Source organism: Strix aluco, chromosome 3, assembly GCF_031877795.1.
Source record: "Strix aluco isolate bStrAlu1 chromosome 3, bStrAlu1.hap1, whole genome shotgun sequence".
NCBI lineage: Eukaryota > Metazoa > Chordata > Aves > Strigiformes > Strigidae > Strix > Strix aluco.
Genome location: NC_133933.1, coordinates 80865046 through 80877090, shown reverse-complemented (window position 1 = coordinate 80877090; position 12045 = coordinate 80865046). Strand labels below are relative to the sequence as shown.

The 12045-nt window shown below is 35.8% G+C and overlaps 1 protein-coding gene across 10 annotated transcripts in view; it reads right to left on the bottom strand.

The window, feature by feature from the left end:
• The window catches only part of WASF1 (WASP family member 1), a 102054-nt gene that overhangs the window by 15140 nt on the left and 74869 nt on the right, over nucleotides 1–12045 (bottom strand). For 9 of the 10 annotated variants that reach the window (XM_074819345.1, XM_074819350.1, XM_074819347.1 and 6 more), the window contains one exon: nucleotides 2159–2293. In XM_074819345.1, the coding sequence (XP_074675446.1) occupies nucleotides 2159–2293 (135 nt within the window). Of the gene's footprint in view, nucleotides 1–2158; nucleotides 2294–4590; nucleotides 4655–12045 lie in introns of all 10 variants that reach the window. The other variant, XM_074819355.1, reaches the window with a different exon arrangement.

Sequence of the window (12045 nt, the reverse complement as noted above, 5' to 3'; positions counted from 1 at the left end):
AATGAGACGCATTTTACAAGTATAGCCCATTTTACACATGCTGTTAGCTGAGCAGAAGTGTGGAAATTTGCTTAATTCTTGCACAGAGGGTTAAGAAAGGGAAAGCCAAATGTTTTCCCCACACCTTCATGCATTAACATCCTCCAGCTATTTAGTCCTGATCTGAAGGATCAAAACTATTTGTGATGAATTTCTAAATTTCAAGCCAAAACGGGATGCTGAAGGAGAAACGGTTTTCAGATTGCAAATTGTAAAGGAAATACAATATCCATTTTCCTCTCATCTCCTTTGTCCTCATCTGGTGACTCATTCTGGGCAGACATTTGTGAATAAGAAACACTGGGTATGGCTCAAGAACTGGATATTCTTAGGTTAATAAAAATAGTCATTTAATAGTTCCTGACACTGAGGACTGCATGTGTTCCTCTGAAGTACTAGCAGTCACTGCTATTCTATGGTATGAGAGACAAATCCAGGGTATTAGATTCGAGTCACCCTTAGCCACTTCAGACTTGATCAAGTAAGACCCCTTTTCAGCCCTGTTTTCTTTAATTGCAGTGTCTGTCCCTTTCTTTAGCTATACAGTATAGCAAATGCTACAGCATACACAGTACTGTGAAAAGTTATTGATCTGGTGCATTTGGGACTACATACTATTTAAAAATATTTCTCGCAATTCTCTAACATCAAATAGTTATCGATATTTAGTACTGAAACCTACAGCCAAACTTGTCAAAGGCCATTTACACAGGAAAGTATAATCTTCCATCTTGCTATCCTGTAACGTCCTTAGATGTTTTAACTCAGTTACTTAAAATGGTCTCTCCATTTTCCTGAAATGTGAATGGTTGCCATACTAGATATGCCGCATCAACGTATAACCCACTCTGATTTAAACCAAAAACTAGGCTGTCAAGGGTGAATGCAGAAATGACATTAACACTTTGGGGTATTACAGCTCTTACATGATTATAATTGCTGACAATTTGTTACTGTACACAGAAAGGAGTTTTGTCATTGTCCAATCACAATAAACACAGAATTTTATTGAAAAAAGAGGTGCATGTGTATGATTTATGCTCAGTTGTCAAGAGACTTGGAAAATCCTGTTAACGTAAGAATTCCCCTAGGCAAGTCACGATTTCATGGAAAATCTGCTAGCTGTGAACAGCTGTCTTTTGAAACCTGCTCTAAAATTAATGTCACACAAAATACAGAATCAAAAATTCCTTAGTGTAATTTTGCTATTAGTGACATTTCAACATTGGTAGCTAAAGACAGCCTGAAGACCATGCTCCTGCTTTGACACTTCATTTTTCCTGAATGACACACAACTATTATACCTAGTCGTTCAAAATGGAAACAGCTTTCTATACCTTAAAATTCCATCCCACAAGCAATCTGAAGTTATTTTTCATGATAAGATGTTGCTCCACTTTCTAGGTCTTAGCCATATAGTCTAGAACACCCTAAACCTGTCTGGGGTTACAAGACCTTTCATAGTTCCACCTGTAACCAACAGGTATCCAGGAAGGCGAAAAAGCTTCATGGCATTTACATATTAGGTGGTCAATGTGCCTGTAGTCATCACAAAGCCTATGAATCATTTAAATCCCATACAAATTCTATCTTACAGGCATGGGCCATACCATACTGACTTTTGGAAGTACTTTTTTTCTGACAACAAATATTTATAGTACTTAAAGCTATTTAGGAAGAATCCAAGGGGATATATAGCATCAACAAATGGAGCTATACAACTACAACTTTGGACAAATGGCTACATCCCATAGTAATTAGTAGGAAGGTTAAAATAAAGAGTAAAGATTTATCTCCAAGCATTCACATAATATTATGTATTATTAATATTATTAACACTAATACATAACACTACTGAAGTGACACATATTCCTGTAGCAGTTTTAACATACAATCATTGGTAACAGTACTGGTTCAGTAACCATGAAAATGCTGAGCTCAGAAAGCTGCTCAAGACTATAAAAGAAACCTGTAGCAGAAGCAGAAATGGGACTTCCTTCTCATGATGCTTTGCTCTGTGTTATTATAAATATATTTTAAACTATTATTATTTCTATTTCATGTATCAGTGGTGTCCGGGCGACAAAATAAGAAATCTTCAATGCAGGAGTTAACTTACATTCCTCTTCCTTTGGATCGAGTTGTGTAACACTGACAGATAAGCGATCTACACGTTCTTGTAAGGAGTTGACTCTAAATGAGAAACTGTGTGCTTCATTGAAAAGTTCACCAAATATATCTTCAGCATATTTACCTGAAATACAAAAAAAGTAGTAACTCAAGCATACCACAAGACAGTCAAATGAGTTTGCCTTGAAAAAGATTCATAACTATTTTAAGTAAACCGAAGGTGGAATATCACTTGAACAACCTGTACTTACTAAGCCCATTAAGAATTCCTCAGAAAAGTAAGTAAAAGTTTAATATTTAATTTGTAATTTATCAGAAATTACATTATTGAATACATTACAGGACAGATATTCAGCTGGCATAAACTGATTTAACTATGCTGATATGCAAGGAACTACACTGATTAGTTTCTTGGATATGTATAAAAGGATGATTTCCAGCATCTGAAGCTGCTCCTGGTATGAGCAGTAATTAATCTTTCCAAGCAAAATTTACCTCAGCATTCTCAAAATGAAACACAGCTTCCACTCCTACTGTACGGAGAATCTTTCAAAAACAGAAGATCTGATACTTACATCTAGGTTAATTAGAACCAGCCTATTCAAAAATACACACTAAAATAATAAATCCTACTCTGAAGGATCAAAATTCTAGTAACTGACCAATTTATACTGAAGTAAAAGAAGAATCTCCTTTGTTTACTTCAATGGACATCACACATTTAGCCCAAAAGAGCAGGAGACTCAAGTATCATGAGAAAAAGATTAGTAACGAGTTTCTCTTCTACAGAGTATGCCATATAGTGCTCCTAATGCTCCCTGGATTCAACTTGAGTAGTCTGCCAATGCCACTGAAAAAAACCCACCAGACTACCTAGCAAAATTTGTAGCCACATTTCTGAAATACCACATGATAACTTTTAATACTTTCTACCATACTCTGCATACGTTATTTGTGTACTGTTTGTGCACTTATGTTGGTTTTGGAAGTATAAATCCCACAAATTTCTAATTATCTGCTTTGCACATAAATTCTGACAGGTACAATAGGAAAGGATAGTCATGAAAATTTTGTGTTTGGTGAACAATACATATGAAGTATATATAAAATGAGGACATTTTAAAATAAACACATCAAAAGGACAAAAATTAAGTACTGTGGAAACTACTTAAAGTTACTATGTAGTAAGCACTGGGCCAGCGCATACCATTTATTAAGACTGAGGTAATAACAACAGAAAACCAGCATGACTACAAACAACAGCATATAAAAGGGGATATCAGAAGAAACGTACAGATTAAGAAAATAGAAAGGATCATAATTTCTGGCACATTAAACACAAAACCCAAAAACTAGCCTGAGGAACAACTCGGAAACTAATAATAAATATTCCTTCAAAGACATGAGGAGCAAGAAAGCCTGCCAGTGAATCTGTAGAGCCAACTGGTAATGAAGATATAAAGGAGTACTGAGAGAAGACAAGACCCCTGCAGACAAGCTAATTTAACACTTTCCACTGGTGTTCAGTGAAAGCAACTGGAGAGACCCTCATGCCAGAACTCTTTGTGGGAGTCTTAAAGAAGCTGAAGGGACTATGTAAAAATTACAAAATTAAATCAACAAAATGACCAGTAAAATATTAGTAACAATTTGTAAATCTCCCTAAACCACACTAAAAGGTGGCAAGCACTACAGTAAGGTTGTAAAAATTTTTCATGGAACATCTTGAGAGCTACAGGCCTGTAAGCCTCACATCCAGACAAATTAGTACAAATCATTATGAAGAACGGAATTAGCGGACACATGGATGACTTGTTAGAGAAGAGACAACACAGGTCTTGTAAAGTGAAGTCTCTCAAGAGTTTATAAGCACATGGATGAAGAGCTATGATCTAATTAGATTTTCAAGAGTTCTGAAAGTCCTTAGTCAAAGCTTTTTAGGAAAACTTAACAGATAGGCCATAAACCAAACAACATAGCACAGATAAATAATTCCTCAAAAGTTATAAAACAGAGGATAGGAGTACATCACCAGTCTTCACAGTTGAGAAAGGTGAGTTTTCATAGGTTTCTGTACTGGCACCTATGCTATTCAAGATATCCATAAATGACCTGAAAAAACATGAGATTAAAGTTCGCCAACGATACTAAGTCGTGGAAAAGAAACACACTGAGCATTAGTAAATACACAGAAACCCCAGCTGGTTGAGGAGTCTTCCATGCTGGAAAGAGTTGGAGGCTGGGAGATTAGCAGGAGGATCATACATGCTTGCCTTGCTCTCCTTCTTGGAGCATCTGCTATTAGCCACAGTGAGAAGCAGATCAAAGGTACAGCCGTTCTTAGAACCTTTGTCTTTAAGTACCAGTTGACAGTAAAATGGAGGTGGAAAGTTAGTAAAGTCTACTTAGCTGGCAACTCACCTAACATAAGACTTTCTAATATATGTCTTGAAACTGTGAGAAGTTTATGTTCTTTAACCTGTATCTGAAGCAAGAGAAATTACTTAAAAATGTGATCCACTAATAGAAAGATTACTACACTTTTAATATATATTTACTACAAATTTAATGTATTTCAGATAATATGTTCAGATATATTACTAATTTTAATTAGACAACTCACATAATATTGACATGTAAATTAAAATTAAAATCGACTGTAAAATTTCATGTATAGAATAAAAAGTAAATTGCAGGGCTCTAAAATCCAATAACTTCCCTTTTATACATGTATTTTAAGGCTACAGTTTATTTTATCTATATCACTTCATCAGGCTTATAATTCATTGACCTCATTAATGAGCTCCAATTGCAAATAATCTGTCTCAAAAATCTTTTCATTACGTTGCATACAGCCACAAACATATTGCAAGGAATAATTTGCCTATGCTTATGAACACTAATCCTCAAATGGGAAATACATTAAAAACAACCTGTCGTGTTTGAAGTGGTATGACAACCATAATATCTCTACCTACATGTCTGTTGGCAGTCTCTTTATTTAGCCTGAAGTATATTTAACTAAATGCTTTTTCAATCAAAGCAAAATGTTTGCTTTTAGTGAAATGTACAACTTCCATTCAAAAGAATACTACACATGAATGTATATATGTATACAACATTTATAATCCAGTATTTGTTTATGTTGCCAACTCTGTGTGTATTCTGTATGAATATATCTTCAATTTTGAATAATTACAAAAGATATGAATACAGGTGATAATACTTGAACAAACTGTCACAAATAAGTAAAAAAAAAAAAATGAGAAAAACATACATTGGTAAACAAAGCAGATCCCATTCCACTTAATTTATGGGTAATATGTTAGAAGAGTAAGGAATCAAAATTAATCCCATTATATAGAATGAATATTCCAAAGTATTATTAACACTTCAGAAGAGTCCCATCATTATGGGATTGCTTGATGAAAAACTCCACTCATTTCATGCAGTACAATAAAGAGAATGACAACTGACGATGACAATTAAAATAGTAACGCCTTAGGATCTTGGTCACAGCTGGATACATAATACTGGATTAGAAAGACCAGTGATCTTGTTTGCCTATTAAATTAAATGACAATATAGACTTCTGCAAATAAATTATTTTAACATCCGTGAAAAGCTTACTTTACTGTATTTGCAAAAGTTGCTTAATTGACCAGAAATACACAAAAAGTTGTCATTTTCAAAAGGCAAGTCATATTCCCTCCAATATTATAGCTGTTCTGCTCAGTCTATCATACTGGCATTTATTTTTATTAACAGAGCACAAGCTTTTTTCACTTAAATAAGAGGATAAGTTCTTATTTATTTTTAATTAAGGAATGCATCCTTCACCTTATTATTCTTCTCACACCTTTTTTCTTGTCTCAAAGGGTTCTACTCACAATTAACCCTTCAGTAAGAAAGAGATACAGGAATGCAGCTCCCTCTGGTGTCAGTCAGTGTCCTTTGTTGTGACAGCCAAATAAAATGTCTTGGAAGTGATGTGTTCTCCTTCCTCTCCTAAGAACGTGCGTGTGTTTTGCTAGCCTTTTTTTAACAGTTATTTTCCTGACATTTAAAACAGACCTATGAGCTGAAAACAGAACACTAGCTAGTAGCTACTAGCTAAAAACAGAATAAAAATAATATTGCTCACTGCCTTCCTCATGTTTTTAAAATTAAAACCACCGAAACATGTATCATCCACTCCTGTTCATTACCATGACAGTAAGTGTACAATGGCTTTTAAAATCTGAAAAAAAGACTGATCAGTTTTACAGTTCTCCTCTTTCACCATTTGTTTCCCTTAACTTGTTTTATCTCCTAATTTTCCCTTCATAATTTCTTAAACATTTGTCCAGCATTGGCTTCCGTGCACACATGAATAATTTCTAACTATCCAGTACACTAATATGAAAGGACACTAAGGTAAAAGAAATGTTGGTTTTGTCTTGTTCTGGGGGACTGAGTATGTATCAGACCAACTGAAGTCAACTACAATCATCACATGAGGTTCTAAACCTTATTTCAGGCTAATTAAACAAAGTGTGACAAATTGATGTCGTGTAAGTTGTATATATTGTGTTGCACAAATTTCTAGAACCACACTAACATGCTGCAAGATCAGGGCATAAATAAGCAGTCCTCTCAAAACACTAGTCCTTAAATTCACCTGAACTACGGCATTCTCTATGCTGTATCCGTTAGCAAACCCTAAGGAAAGGGTATTTAAATTAATCATTTTACAACACTAGATCAGTTACCATCAGATTTAGTTACAGGCTCTCAGACAAGGTGTGGGACACAAGTCCTGAAGCAGGACTTGTGGAAGAAGCCACTTCTTTACTGTCCTTTTGCATTTTTAAAGAAAAAGAGTTCCAAATCCTTCAGCTGCATCTAAACCTGAAACAGCATCCTGCAGATCGGTTGTTGCATCAGCAGCCTCTAGGAACCACGGTCTAAATTTTAAGTAGCTATCTGGATAAATACATTGAGCACCTAAATTGCTCAATGCCATAAAATAGCATCGTTTTTGGAAATTCAAGAGGATGACTGGTAAATCTCAGCCCAGTGCAAGATGCATCAAGCAGGACGATCAAAATGAGACAACTGTTGATGCTGAAAGTATTAATTAATTAAGCCTTAACTAATCTGTCAAACTTCTGGAGCTCAGCAGGTGTGTGTGTAGTGTGTTAACATGTACACAAACAAAATCTAATCCAACATATTTATCACTGGAATGAAATTAAATTATAAAAACATTTAATATATTAAATGTCATGAAATTATTAAATGCAATTTATAATGAGGTGTTATATAATTACATTTAATGTTATTAAATGTTATTTTAATATTAAAATAGTAAATATGTTAATATATTGAAATATATAAACCCCAAAATAGTATTACAGTTTAAAAATACAGGTTTGGCAATTTGATCTTTTAAAAAGATGTAGAAATTGACAAACTATCAGAAAGAATAAGCTAAGAATTCAGTTTGTTACCCACGTATACGCTATCATTCCTTGATTTCTATTATTTCAATCCCATTCACACACTAAACAATATTTTTGCCCAGTACATTTCCTAAAAAATAAAAGCATAGAACAAAAGCAGCTGTAAAACCTGTCTCCTGTCCTACTGTACAATCCCTTCCCAATATACCTACCCTATGCAAAATTACATTATTCACTACTGAATAGTTCCTTCCTACACAATATAGCGTATATACTAGAAAATACTCTTTCAGAATAATTAGTTACCACATAAGCCTCTAACAATATATAACCAGGGTCCCTTTATAAAGCAAAACAAGAAAGCTATTCTAAGTCTATTAATATATTTTTCCTCCTCTGTTAATTCTGACACATAATTTAACACATCCATTGCCTGTTGATTCAGCTTCAGATCTTCACTACATTAATTTTATTTAATTGAATGTTTTAGCAAAAATCAAGGTATATCTGAGTTTCACTTGAAACCTTAGGCGTGTTTCTCATCATGATCATTCCAATCTCACAGCTCAGTGGCTAGGAGATGGACTAAAAACTAGGAGACTGAACTGTCTCCCAGGCTTGGAGACAAGAACCTTGGTAGATCCTTGAGAACTTCAGTGGCTATGGCTGAGCGAGCTCTGAAAAATGATGTACTAAATATAGTTCAGCGGTGCTAATTAGGAACCTACCACTATGAAGGTGGTCCACAAGGACTGGATTTAAGGATTGTAACAGGAATATCGGAGTACTGAAGAGACAGCTTGGTTCCTTTAAAGCCAGCAAAATTGAACCAGGCATTTATCAGACAACCTGACCAGGGTATCAAAAGTATCAAATAAACTCTGTTAAAGGCCATCTCTGGAGCAGGTCTGATGCTTCTTGTTGACATCCAAGAAGAAAAAGTCAGCCTTCAAAAATTTCCAGTCACAGATATCTGAGAAATCATTTCTTATCTCCCACTCAGGACACAAGTAAACTCAGGACATCAAGTAAACTGGCTGAGATTATCCATTACATATTCAGAAATCTGTGAAAGAGACTGCTGAGAGCTGAACCTGATGTTGAAGGCACCAGTTCTAAAGATCATTTCACAGGGAAGTCTTGCTCTTTCTTTCCTTTTTTAAGATCATATGAATTCACTGCTCTATGTAGGCAAGGAATTAATGACAGGTAGGACCATTTTCTGCTAACACACAGTTGTTTTCAATGAGAAATTACATCCCCTCATTATCATTCAAGGTGGACACAAAACAGCATCACATTGCCCATACTGCTGGGGAGACAACATCGAGAAACTACACACAAGCTTTCAAGAGAATGGGGGTCTCTGAAAAGCTGAGTAAGCCTTTAGTTTTCAAGTCCATCAGTTCCCTTACCCCATGTGCATAAGGACACTTTCTCTAGTGTTCCCTGGCAATCATAGTAATAATGAAGAAAGAAGGGTGACTAATGAAGAAAATTCACAGAGAATATTGAATATGCTTGTAAGCACAGTGAGAAGGAAGATTCCCAGGGCAGGACCTGTCACAGGGATTCTGCTAGTTCTGGAATACTGACTGAAGCTCTCTCTAGCTGGAGATCTGTAGAGACCCTCCTCTGTGCAACATGCAGGGGCCTACCATGCACTGAAGATGTTGTCCAGACAGGATGAAGAGAGAGATGCTTGTCTTTGAGCTGAAGAAGCCTCGTTCTACAGATTAGTTGCAGTCCAGACACCTTGCTGCTAAGGATTTCTGGAGAAACATTTCCCACTTACTGAATGTTAACACCTTAAGCCATGCCAAACTGAAGGTTTTCCTGAGGTGAGAAAATGTCTCTCACAAGATAAGCAGTGTTTAAAACCCTCTTGGGGATGGCATGGTAAGCAAAAAACAAGGAAGAAAAAGTTAACAATGTCTGAGAGGGAAAAAAAAAAAGGGGGGGGAAATAAGATGCTTGAAAGTCAGGGTTTTACTCCTAAAAACTAACAAGGGATGAGGAAAAGAATAAACTAGGAGAACATGGTAAAAATAGGAAATAGTACAAAGAAAAGATAGAAAGAGGGGAAAGGCTACTGAAGGTTCAATGTTAATTGAAAATTGTTTTCACTAACATAAAAGGCACTCCAGCTTAGCAAAGAGAGTTATGCAGCATTTTGTTTCTTTATACAGAGGTAGAAGAAAAAAAGGGAAATGACATCTTGCTATGATTGAATAAAGGTTCTGGTCTGAATGCCTGCAATATAAATATTCACTAAAGAAACATACTCAGAAGGAGAAATGTTCTCTCCTCCCCAGATGAAGGTGTCAGATACCAGGACCAAGAACAAACCTCATCAGTTAGGTTTCTTACATGGTACTGAGATTCTGTGTACAGGGAACAGCTGAATAAAAGGAAAAACAAGATTGGTCAATAGCTGTGAACAAAATGAGGATGTTACATGCACACAAGAGAACTATTTATCCATCTTCTAACAATGGCACAGCTGCACAGTGCTATCAGTTGTGTTTCACGTACGCTGGAATGCTATAGCCTGACATACACCAACATATACTAAGGCAGTACTGGAGTACTAATGTATCTGCAATATTGCTGAAAATAATAGGTAAGCACTTTTCTGAAGCAGATACAATCAAAAAGCAAGAAATACAGGGAAGAATGGCTAGGAAACAAAAACAGCTGTTGCTGTTGTCCAGAGAGTTTGTTGCCACAGTGCTAAGAAAAGCTGTCAGAAGACAGATCCTTTTATGAAGTTAGAGAAGACTGGGAATAGACAGGGGAAAAAAAAAAATTACTTACTGGCAATTTTCTATGTTGTATCAAGACAGACTGATGTGTTTTCATGCTCCAGGGAGAAAGGCAAGGACTATCAGTCAAAGCAGAAATAAATATTTCATCCTTTCATCTCTACTTCTTTTAAAGGTCAAAAAATTTCTCAAACTGAACAATTAAAAGCAACACATCAGATAAAACTACGAAAGGACTGAGAATTTGTATGGAGATACATAGCAGCTATTGCTGACATACTGATGTAAAGCTCTTTTCATTTTATATTAAAGCACAGTAAAACTGAATTCCTGTCATTTAATAGATATTGTTTCTGCACGCATGTCCCACTTACACATAGTATCCAAGACCATAGAAACACAGTCCTGTTCAGGTTGAAAAGACCTCCAGAAGTCATCTAGTCCAACACTCTGCTCAAAGCAGATCCAATTAGATCCAGTTGCTTGACTAATCCAGTCGAGTTATTAATTATCTCCAAGAATGGAGATCTAACGACATACATAACAGAACTCTACACTTAGCTTTTCTAAATAATGTTTTTTGGTATCATTTAAATTACTGGAGACTCTAATTCCATCACAGCACTCTTTGTCCATATCATATCTGAAGAAAGGTTAAGAATGGTTGGTCTTAAGAGTCATAATGGCAGGAGATTAATCCTCTGTTTGAGGGCCAGTAACTGAAAAAATTAGAGGCAGAAATGACTAAGTGCTAATCCGGTCAAAGACCATTAATTTAAATTTGCATAACTTTACCATCAAAAGCAAAAGTAGGTTTAAAGGAAATGCAACCCTACCAGAACACTCAGTTTCCGCTCTCAGAGTGAAGACTCGTTTCGTCTACAACTTAAAGGCTGATTCTCAAACATACACATTATACACAGAAAACAAAAAGGGAAGGACTGCAGAGAAGCTGGTTGCCAGGGGACTGCTGCGAAACCATGCCTGCTGGCTGTGACTCACAGGCAACTACTAAAATTTATCTGCATGTCAGCAGGCCTCGCTGTACACCGGTAACAGTGATACACCAAGTGAAGACTGGTTATTTGGGTTTAAGCACATGAGAGAAAAAATTCCTATGCTAGAACCCAAATCTTTTTGAATTTCTATTGCTACTAGCACGAGCAGGCAGAAAAGCTAGAAGAATTCTGGAACAAATACTTCCATGGGTACTCATACTTTTGTAACACTATCTCCATTTTTACAGAGCAATCCTTAATGTTGCTGAGAAATAAGGATTATTTTGCAAAACATGTTCTATTTAATTGTAGGAAAAAATGGGTTTCTTTGTTGAAGACATACACAGTATGAACCAAAAACTTACTTCAGTTTGTATAAAACCTGTCTGTAGAAAATCTACAAACACCATGATGCCATTTGGAGGAAGAACAAAAGACTGAAGTAACAGGTTCTGCCCATCAGTGTTTAACTTTCAAAAATTCTGCATGACCTATTCTGGGCTTGCTGTTGCAGAGTAAACAAGTGCATTTTCCCTCCTCTTTTACCTTCCTTGTAATTTCCAACACTGCATGTGTTTTTGACCACTAGTGAGTCACAAGTTCATGACAGAAACTCCTTTCAAGTGAAAACAACTAATTTAGGGCTCATCCCTATGTACGAACAATTCA